General features: G+C 32.4%; 1 protein-coding gene across 1 annotated transcript in view; it reads left to right on the top strand.

The window, feature by feature from the left end:
• LOC106680622 (uncharacterized) overlaps window positions 1-11,934 on the top strand; it is a 47,830-nt gene that overhangs the window by 12,632 nt on the left and 23,264 nt on the right. Inside the window, exons 7-9 of the mRNA XM_014420472.3 lie at window positions 8,724-8,857; window positions 10,498-10,698; window positions 10,780-11,046. Of these exons, the coding sequence (XP_014275958.2) occupies window positions 8,724-8,857; window positions 10,498-10,698; window positions 10,780-11,046 (602 nt within the window). The remainder of the gene's footprint in view (window positions 1-8,723; window positions 8,858-10,497; window positions 10,699-10,779; window positions 11,047-11,934) is intronic.

The following is an 11,934-nucleotide window of genomic DNA, read 5'->3' as shown; positions in this document are numbered from 1 at the left end:
TTCTGCTGACGTTTCATCAATATTTCTGTTCAATTATTCGGCTATTCAGTTCTATCCCTTGGCATAATGTGTATATTGCTCTCTTATTAGTTAGCCTAACTGTGAAGAATTCTTAGTTCTCAAAAGTGTATTTTAGTAACTGATTTAATATTATAAGGTTATCTTCAGGATCAAGAAACTAAAAATGGAGAAATTAGTTATTTGACAACAGTAGTAAATATTTACATATTTGTACACATTTTTTTTTTGCAATTACACCTTTCTCTGAGCTCTGTACTCATAATTCTTAATATGAAAAATATTCATGGAGAAGTTAATAAACTACGGTCGTAGTTGAATGATGGCTTTTTTCCAACTCTTGGCAATTCAAAAGAAATAACTTTGAAGAGTGTATCAACGATGATATTGGCAATATACTGCCATGCAATATCAGTTGTCTCGTCAACCGAACCCCATAAAGGCCTCGAGGTTATTCATTTCGTAATATACGGAAGAAAAAGGTAGATTTACAGTCGTAGGAATCTTGCTGTAAAACCGTGTATTTTTTTAAAACAGACTGGAACGATAAACTAATATTTAAACAATATAAAATAAAATCTGCATTGCTCCGAATATAAATAAAAGGAGGTAAAACTCAATAGTTTGTTATGTTTAGATTCTTGGAAATAACAATGGTAGTAAAGAGAGTTCGATCAACAGTAATGAATTTTAAGAATCACCTAGTCAGTTGTTATTGCTTAATTATGTTGTTATAATCACAAGGGTGACAATACTCGATTTTAAATTACTGCCTTACCTCATCCGACCTTTTTGATTTTATTTTTATTGTTGTACGTTGTTTTGATAAAGAAATCAATTCTTTCAAATCTGCTAAAATATAAATATTTAATGATGAGAAGATAGTTGACCGTGGATAGATTATATGAGGAGATGTAGGTTGGGAGGGGGAGAGAGGGGGTGCGGTCAGAATATAACTCAAATAACTTGAAATAACTCATTTAATAGTGCCAACGTTTCGGTAAGAATTTCTAGCCTTCATCAGGGCTAAGAACAAAGAACAAGATAACAACCAATGAATACAAAATGTTCCGGGTAACCTACGGCAACCGAAAGGTTGAATTGGAAAGGCTACCATAATGTAGGCAATACTAGCGCCATGGTATAAATTGAATTGGGGGAGGACTCCCATCAGAAAGGCAATACCAGCGCCCATGTGGCCAGCAACAAAAGCTTGCCTCCTCCAGCGCTCTCGGTGGCAAGAGAAGCAGCCCAGGCTAATGAGAAGAGAGTCATCTAGTCTTCGGTTGAAGAAATTCATTCTTTCTTTTTGTCTCTCATCAAGAATCTACCATGAGTGAGTAGAACTCCTGGAGTTGTTCTCAGAAGCAGAGGGGAGAGAGGCCTAAGAATGTAAAGGGAAGAAAAACCATGGAGTAAGCCCATCTACCAATAGTTAAGATCCACATCATCATCAACCACCTCAATTTTAGATCTACAATTTCCATAGCCCAGTCATTCAAAATTTTACTAACGATCTAATCATAAATGTTTTCTTTCGGTCATGCCTACACCACATGTAACATAAACAATAGAATTTTACTTCATTTAATCATTTCTCATTTTTTCAATTATACAGTCCAGTCAAACCCAACCAGCCAACCAAAAGTGAAGTGTGTCTGGCAATTCGGTTGAAGGCATGCTTCATACATAATGTTCCTGTACCGAGCCGGATTAATAAAATTCAAATAATTTTTTAAGTTTCAAAATTATTTGGAATTGAGCTCTGGGGCTCCACCAAACCATCAAATTCTTCCCGCATCCAATCGTTACAATCCAAAATCCTACGTAAAATCCTTGATGCTCCTTATTACGTCACAAATAAACTCATTCACAAAGACCTAAACATCCCATTCGTTGCAGATTTGACCCAAAACAGATATGCGTCTTTCATTCCAAACTCCTTAACCATCCTAACCCATTAATTCTTAATCTTTAATCCTTAACAATCCCTGATAATCCTCCTAGGGGTCTGAAAATAAGATGGCCACGGGATCTTCTAATTTAAATTAATGTTTGAAGCACCACCAATGGGAGGTTCCTTCCCAAGATTTTCAAGTGTATATGAAACATATTACATACTTACTTATTGTATAATTATGTACAGTTGTAAATTACATTAAATAAATAATTAAAAAAAAAGTTTCAAAATTAGTGTTCACACATAAAGTCCATGCCAGACCTAATCATTCATTGAGTTCAGATTCATTGTTCAATTAAATCAAATCTAATTCAGTAAAATAGTATTATATAGAGTATAAACATAATTTATTGTTCTTACCTGAACTAAAGAAAAGGCCATTTCAGCTGTGTTGATGATCTTCCATAATTACATGTTTAATTATATCCATACTGCATGTTTTATAATTCAATGTTAATATAGGAAAAAAATTACTTGCTATAACATAGCACAGAATATACATTCATACCATGTTAGTTAAATTAAGATTCATTAATACCCTTATTTCTTCGTTATCATGATTTACAATCCATAACCTTTAATTAATTTTAAATTCAGTAATTTAGGAAAAATTCTCAAATGTATTACCATATTATGTTCTATTTCCATTTCATTTATGCAAGTTTTCAAAGTGTAACATGCTTAATGCACAGATAGCTAACTAATTTTAAAGAATTCTTTCAATCTACTGCCAATTTTCAATTTATTAATAAAGCATAGTTTAATTAATTTGTCACAGGTTAATTAATTCAATTTAAAATGTATTCAAATCAATTTTGTTCATTTCACAAGCAACATAATCTAACCTCACAGTGATAAAGGATAAACTTAATAAAACACTCACTTCTATTTCTCACAATTTTATTTCATTAGTTCCATAGCAATCATTTATAAGTTTAATTAACAAGTTGTTAATTAAAGTAAAGCTTTTTAGTTAGACAAGTTACAAACAATTTTGTACCTATTACCTTGATTCACTTTAATCATATATGTTTTGTTTCATTTCTTATTTACAGCAATATACACATTAATTCACTACATTTCCTCTAATATTGTCACGATTGAGAGAATATCTAAGAGAGACAAAAGAGTTTCATATTGCAAGATAACTGATCAAGCCATAAGCTGAGCCACAGCGCACTACGCCATTACAAAGAGGTAGAACCATCTTGGTCTTCTAGATGCGACAACTTGAACATCACCTTCTTCGTTCGATGACGTCACTCAACCTGGTTCCTTCTGCTGACGTTTCATCAATATTTCTGTTCAATTATTCGGCTATTCAGTTCTATCCCTTGGTATAATGTGTATATTGCTCTCTTATTAGTTAGCTATCAAATTTCTTGCTATTTATTTCCTTCAGTTCGACCTTTTCTTTTCTAAATTCTTTTCTCTCTTTCTCTCTCCCTTCAGAACAGTGCATTTCACGCGCCGCTGTCATGGAGAGGCGGATGCGAGGTTTAAAACGTCAAATAATATGTATTTTCAAAATTGATACCACAACCCTCAGCGACACTGAAGCCAACGTCTTCGAGATAAGACTTGACGAAGCTAAGCAGCTCTGGACTGAGTTCAGGGAAGCCTGGACTGAACGTGAAGAGCTAACTATCGCCATCGGTGAAGATGATACGTATCCGAACAACTCTTGGTACCAGCTATCTGACACATTAGAGGAAATAATGAAAGCTGGTGGTGCCCTTCTGTCAATTGAGGAACTTCGCGAAGCAAGGAAAGCCCCCTGAGAATGGTGTAAAGGTTAAAAGAAAGATAGGAAAAAAGGTTATAGAAACCTTAAAACGTAAAATGCACCTGCTAATAGCATATCGAGCGGCGAGACTCGCGGCGCTGAGTTTACTTGGCTGTTTGATTTTGATGAAGACTAGAAATTATGGCCGAAACGTTGGCACTAATAAATAAGTTATTTCAACTTATTTGTGTTATATTCTGATCGCACCACTCCTCCCCAACCATCTTCTCATATAAATATTTAAAGCCAATTCGCAAAAAAAAAGTACTCGATCACAAAGGAGAGTCTGGAGTTAGTTGAGTCGCTTGATTTTCAGTTCTATATTATTTGGTACATATGAAAGAACGAGCCAAAACACTTATAGGCCGTGTGAGATGATCAAGCAGAAATCAGAAGGTCAAAAACAGAAATAATGAATAATAATAAGACAATAACTATTATAAATAATAACTAAAATAACATTATAAGGAATAAAAAATTAATATGGAGCATAATATATAAAAGTGTATAAATTAAAAACTGTTTAAATTTATGAAACGGAGCGGGGTAGCTCAGTGAATCAGGTGCGGTTTTACAGTCTCCTGGGCCTAGATTCGAATCCGGCTGTGATAAATAATTATTTATTATGTTAATTAATTTAGCCGTGAGTCAACCCATGGGTTCTGGAGCCCTACTGGGGAGACTCTGTAAAGTGGGTAGCCTTGGTTGGGGAAAAAACCTGGAACGTGATCTTGAACAAATCTCCTGCTTGCATAATTTCTGTTCAAGAAACATCACTTTCTTACAAAGTCTGAACTCTGACCCTTCATGAATTTGTAGCGGTGTTTTTTTTTTTGGCCCGAATCTTCCAGTGAGGGCATATGTAGTCCCAGAGTGAAAATTTCAAGAGTAATTTCTCCGGGTTGCCACGAAATAAATATTGACTGAACAAGTTGGGAATTGAAGCTACAATCTTGCGAAGCATCGCTCCAATGCTATCAGGTCCTCAAACTATCGTAGTACACGAGCCAAAGAGGAGAAAAAATGCAGTTATCTCACCGCAATTTTTGATTACTTTAATGAAAACTACGTATAATTACCAGTTGACATTTATGGGTCTGCTAAGTATAGGTAGGTGGGATAAAAAATGGCGGCTGTTTCAAAACGTTAAAAAAAATAAATAAAAAAATCTGTTTATCTTTAAAACTACCAACAACACTAAAAAACCTAAGAGAACATTATTTAAAGTAGAGTAAATTTGCTGAAGTATGAGCCATAATAGAGATATTAACGTACAATATTTCTGGAGATATAGATTTTTAAAAAGCAACATTTCATAAAATGTTGTAGAGAATGTACTGAAAGATCAGTAGTTAGTGAATTTATTTAGAAAAATCTATATCTTCAGCCATTTGCCGTAAGATTTCTATTATCACTCAAATTAAAACTAGTTTAGTGTGCTATAAAGTAGTTTATTTTAGTAGGAGTAGTAGTTTTCATGGTATTTGCTAAAATACATTGATTTATAATTGTTCCGACAAATTTTCATGTGCTCGATTTATATTCATATGCGAATTCCATAAAAACTACTACTCCTACGAAGATATAAGTCATAAACTACTTTATAGTAAGTTAAATTTCCTTTATTTTGAGTTCTGTCAGACATATGTACGTCTTATGATTCTATAGATATTTTTTTTCAAAAATCAAACCTTTTCCCCGAATAACTATACATTAACATTTTCCGAATTTATTTTGTCAAATATCATAAAAACTACTACTTTTACGAAGATATATGTCATAAACTACTTTATAGTAAATTAAATTTCCTTTATTTTGAGTGTTGTCAGAGATATGTACGTCTTATGATTTTAGAAATAAAATTTTTCATAAATGAAACTAATTGTACGGAACAAGTATTCAATATATTTTAGGAAATATCACGAAAAATTGCTATTCCCACAAAGATAACCTTTATAAACTACTTCATTGTGCGTCGAATGATTTCTGAGATATAGATTTCTCAAAATAAATTCCCTAACTACTAATCTTTCAGTACAATTTTATGAAATGTTGCTTTTTAAAAATCTATATCTCGAAAACCATTGAACGTAAATAGCTCTTTTAAGGCTAATATTTCAGCAAATTTACTCTACTTTAAATAATGCTCTCTTAGGTTTTCTAGTGTTGTTAGTTAAAGATATAAAACTCTGAATGAATTTTTTTGTTGATACCAGCCACCATTTTTTATTCCCCCTACTTATACTTAGCAGACTCATCTATTTTGACTAGTAATTAATACATACTTTTCAATAATGTAATAAAAAATTGGGGTGAAATAACTGCCTTTTTTTTTCTTCCCGACTCTTGTACAATCAGGTGATATACTTGTTACTACACAATATGTAATTATGTGAAAATCCTAACCCTATATCTGTACCTCGGAGGGATACAACACTATGTCCAGTAGTAATTCACATGCTTCAGAAGGATAAAACACCAAGGTGTTCTTTCCCTCTAAATGAAAGTGGACTTGGTGTTGTTTTAAAACATGCTATATCCGTTTCTAACTGGTTTTGGACATAGTGCTCTATTCCTCTAAGAAATATGAGGAAAAGCTGATTTTAACTCTGTAATAAAGTCAATATGGAAAAAAATGGACTTAGTGTTGTATCCCTCCGAGGTACAGATATATAAATAACACAATCCAACCTGTTTAAGTAATTTAGACATATAAGATCCAAAAAGTAATGTTTATGATTAAAGTAATTTTAATGTTCAATTTACCTCACGAGGTGGATCAATGATGCTAATGCAGACACAACTAGGGGCCTCACGTTAGAGCAGACAGGACTCAATGAACACAGGCTCTGGATGTGGATTAGATCCAGTCTGGATTAATTACATATTCATGAATCGACGGCCGATCATCGCCGTCTAATTGCTAAATTAAAATAATCCTATTTAACTCACGCCCTACCATTTATTACCAATTAACATTTAACAACAATTGAAAATTAATTAACAAATTGTAGCAACTTTAAGCGATAATTAATTAAACCCCAGATTCGAATAAATTAATTAAAAGAAAATTATTACAAAATGTTGGATTATACTTTGGGGAACACATTTTTAAGGGAAAGCGCAAGGACTTTGTTTATAATTTCAGTGCCAGCCAAGATTGATCAAGAGGGGGTCCTGAAAATTTGAGATGTGATACTTCATAATATTTCCTACACATGAATTTAATCGACATTTGAAAAAACTTTAAAAATAAAAATTAAATATTTACCTTCATTCGAATTATTTTTTTTTTCAATAAACCGCTCAATTAATTAGCATTTTTTTATTTAATCGTTGACGACGTTTCGGGCATTTGTCTATCATCTAGTCCAGTATTCTATAATGTATTGGAAAAAAAAAAAAGATTTTATCAACCCTTTACTATCACTACTACAATTAAATAATTTATGACATCATGCACTATATTACTGTTATTATATGAAATAAGAAAACCCAAATAATAATATATTTTTCTATAATTACTTGTAATTATTCTATATTCCTTACCAACCCTTTAAGGGATTTGTCTTGATTTTAAAAAAATTATTATTAATTTCTCTTGAAATTTTAATTATATTAGTTCGATTGTCAAATTATACCCTATTGTATAATTTTATAACCTATAATTTATAATTCAAATATATTATATAAGCTACCTGATGATGGACAATTGTTTGAAACTTTACCAATGATTAAATAAATAAGTGAAAAATAATTGAGTTTATCTTTGGGAAAATAAATGAACATTTATAAACAAATTTATTTTATTGATTTTTAATTAGTGAAATAATAAATTACTTATTTAAAATTTATTTAACTAATTCCATCAATTTCTGTCGCAATTTTAAAACTATTCCTTTTTGGATAGAGCCCTTTAACTAACCATTCCACCAATGCTTTTCTAAATATTATAGGAAAGGCCTAACTTTGATACAATATATTTCATAAACGTTTTCTCTTATCAAAGTACAATACACTGTCATATTTCTCGGTTAATATCTTTTATAAAAAATCTTTGTCTAAAAACTGTAATAGTATATTTTTTTATGTAGGTTTTTTTTTTGGTTTTATTTATGAGATTTTGATGTAAGTTGTGCTATCTCTGTATTTATTATATAAAGTTAAGGCTTCGTTATGAAATTTTATTTTAATATCTTAATTTTGGAATATTATTTAAAAAATAATTTGTAATTGAAATCGACATTGATATACGCCCAGCTTTAGTTTTATAAAAATTTATCGCTGAGAACTGACTGATTCAGTTGTTATAATAAACGGGAAGTTGAAGTAATCAGGTAAGCTTCGGCTCAACTTTATTCTGATTAAGCTCTTGGCATTAATAAAAACCTTTAATTAAAACTGGGATAATATTCTTCCAGGGACCTCTAGTTTCACCCCTTTGTAACAGAATTAGAGGCAGTTTTTTTTTTCTGGTTTTAGGACTTTCTTTTTCAGCAGTAGACCTGTAATCTTTTCATGCTTCGTAATTATCAAGAAACAACAATTTGTCCGATGATTAAGAATATCTATCCAATGTTTTACATAGGGACAGATTGGGATCTTCAAAACGAATCTTTTTTTTAATTTATTATATTTATTGAGATTTACAACAGTACATTATAATACATTCAGTAAATTTGATCTCAGTTATAATGGAGTAATACAGGCGTGGGAAATTTTAATTTTAATAATAAATAATAATTGTAATATTACTATTACTATAATTTACTATTACTGCACTATTACCAAATTTACATATTACTAGTAATAGTGGTCCCTACTGTATTATTTTTATTAATATATTAAAATTAACATAACTAGAGCTCCTTTAGTTGTTAATTTCATATATTTCAATGACCAATCATGCCTTACTGATTAATCATTCAGTCTTCTTATCGAGACCTGTTTTGATTGAAGCGATGTGCAGTTGTGCCAAGGAGCTGACCGGAGAGAAGTGCACCAACCAGGTGGTTCTCCACCTCCACGACAAGTGCCATCACCTTCTCACAACCCTGCTCTTCAGGGGTGCATCCTTAGCAACGCTCTACAAGGCCAGTATCAGCAGCAGTCATTCACCGTCTCGCATGCTTAGATAGAAAAGTATTAGCAGTTGCACCGCTTTTAGTTGTTTAATTAGCGCTTTATCATTCTGTAATTGCTCCGTCTAAAGCAAATGTAACGGCTGAGGTCTTAATTATCACCGGTTGTGTATTAAACGAGTTGTACTGAATCTTTTATGATGATTTTGAGTTAACGAATGCAACCAGCAATCTACGATAAGATATCGCCTTAATTACATGGGTCAACCACTAATAAATCCCATAAAATCACTTTACTTTTATTTGTGAAACTACGGACTGATTTGGTATAAAATAAACATGAAATGAACATTTAAGTGTAGTATCAACCTTAACATCCCATTCGTTGCAGATTTGGCCCAAAACAGATATGCGTCTTTTCATTCCAAACTCCTTAGCCATCCTAACCCATTAATTCTTAATCATTCATCCTTAACAATCCCTGATAATCCTCCGAGGCCTCTGAAAAGAAGATGGCCATGGGACCTTTTAATTTAAATTAATGTTTGAAGTGCCACCAATGGGTGGTTTCTTCCCAAGATTTTCAAGTATATATGAAACATACTACATATTTACCTATTGTATAATTTTGTACAGTTGTAAATTACATTAAATAAATAATTAAAAAAAAAAAAGTGTAGTATCAGAGATATAAAACATTAATAGTATAAAATTTTTGAACCACGGATGACAGAGCCAACATGCAAAGCAGAGCTTGAACAAACTAACTCAGATACGATCAATTAAACACATACATCAGAGCTTCCTAGAAGCATTATGCACGCGCGAATCATCGATTTACGGAAGAATTCAAACCTCTCACACGAACAGACATTAAGGACCGTGTACAAACATTATGTCATTTGAAGCAATACGTGATGGTATTAGATAACAACTAAATATAAACAATAAAAAAAAACAATTTTACTTGATGACTTGTTCTCTTTACTATTAAATTGTGAAAGATCCAATTTATGAAAGATAATTAGCTTTTGACCTCCGCTATTTCAACGTGCACTTAAAATGAGGTTTGTGGCGAGATAATTGTCATATTGTTCCTGTCAATGCTGTTTTGCTTTATTAAAACAAAAAACTCTGTTTAAAAAACCTATTTAAGAAGGTGCGATTTTAAAGACTGAGTCACAACTGAACATCCATTAGCTTTCCAACAATATATAAAATGCACTTGTCAAGAAATTCTTAATTCTGTTACAAATATTTTAGCTATAATATAATGCTATCATCATGTTACTAATAATTGTGATTGACTTTCGCTAATTGTTTAGTATTAAGGATTAAGTTGTGTTTTATAGATCAATTAACTACTTTATATTAGTCCTGGGTATAATACATGTCTAAAATTTTAGAAAGAATTGTAAGGCTGTAAAATTTAAAATTAAGGTATGATTTTGCTTTAATTTAGAATTTATAATGATTATACTATTTTTAATAAAAATATTGTAATTAATTATGTCAATGGCTGGCTGGAGTTGGAAGTGTAAAATATATTAATAAATACTTTTGAGGCTAAAGGCATGTGGAGAATTTATTGTAATTGATAATGCTACTGCTATAAATTAAAATAAAACATAAAAATATTTATGATGTTGTAGATATTCTCTAAAGGCCTAGACGACGTAGAATGCTTCAAGCCACTCCCCGAAAAGAGCTTTTCCCCATGGTTCGCCTTCGTCAACGATGACATAGACTATGGAACTAGATCAGTTTTTGAACTTCCAGCCAAAGTGGCGATATTCCTGGAGCTGAACATCCTCCAGGCACAGCCACACAGATCTTGGTGTCTCTTGCTCAAGGTAAAACCACTTTACAGGGTTTATTTATAGCATCCACTATAAATATTTGAGATCAGACTTAAAAAATTATATGTTCCTCAGGTATTGATGATGAGGAAATGCTGGGTGGCCTCTCGGCTCCTCAAGTTCTTGTTCGACAACGAGAGATACATAGGTTCGGAAGAAGAGGAGTCCAAGTGCTCGGGGTTCATGTGCAACGGAGACTGCTACCTTCCAAAGAGCAGCGTGGAACAGGCCATCTGCTACGTGGTGATGTTGGTCGGAAGCGAGCAAGACCTCAAAGGGACCATCATTCACACTCTGGAAAGGAGGGACGTTACATGGGCGGATCCTTTGGACAGGCATCAAGTAAGTCTTAAGTATTTTTTTCAATCTAGCTGTCGGGTTACCTAAAATAACTGAAAGCCTGAAATGGATGAGCCCCCATAATGTAGGCCAACAGCCAAAGCTTACCTCCTCCAGCGCTCTCAGTGGGGAGAAGAAGAAACTTATGCATGAGAGAGCCATTCTATTCTAGAAATAATCATTCTGTCTTCACTCTTATTAGTAAAACCAATCATGAGTGAGTAGACACCCTGGAGTGCCTCCCAGCGGCAGAGGAGAGAGAGGAATATGAATGCGGAGAAGAAAAGGGATGTATGGAGTAAGTCCACATCATTAAATATAATTCATACCATCATCATCAGCATCGTTAAATCCATAGGCCAATTAATCAATTAATTAACACACCTAACAATAAATGTTCTATTTCGGCTACCCCACCTGTAACTTAAGCAATAGATTTTATTTGCCATTAAGTAAGATAAAGTATTCTTTTCATATGAAATTTAATCATTTTTTCCAACAAATTCTTCAGTAAATAATAATACCCTCTCCAACTTACTACACTATGAACGGACTCCTGCAAGGATCTTCTATAAGTCTGATTTTATTTAATTTATTCGTAAATGATAGTTCGAAAATCAAAAATGTTAGTACAGTCATTGCCGATGATATAGCGTTTTCTTCTTCTCACCGAATCGATATAATCGCTAATAGACTAAAAGAAAATTAAAAAAAAAAAAAAAAAAAAGATCTTAGTACTTCAAAAAATGCGGATTATATCTAAACAATGAAAAAAAGAAACAACCATTTTCATAAAACGACGTCCTTTACTTCCCTGAAAAATAGCCTTAAATGATGTTCTTATTCCTCTGGCAAAATACATAAAATATTTAGAAGTCATGATAGAAAATA

The sequence above is a fragment of the Halyomorpha halys genome, unplaced genomic scaffold, assembly GCF_000696795.3.
Source record: "Halyomorpha halys isolate HHAL.00 unplaced genomic scaffold, Hhal_1.1 Scaffold270.1, whole genome shotgun sequence".
Taxonomy (NCBI): domain Eukaryota; kingdom Metazoa; phylum Arthropoda; class Insecta; order Hemiptera; family Pentatomidae; genus Halyomorpha; species Halyomorpha halys.
This window is presented reverse-complemented; position numbering and strand designations above follow the sequence as displayed.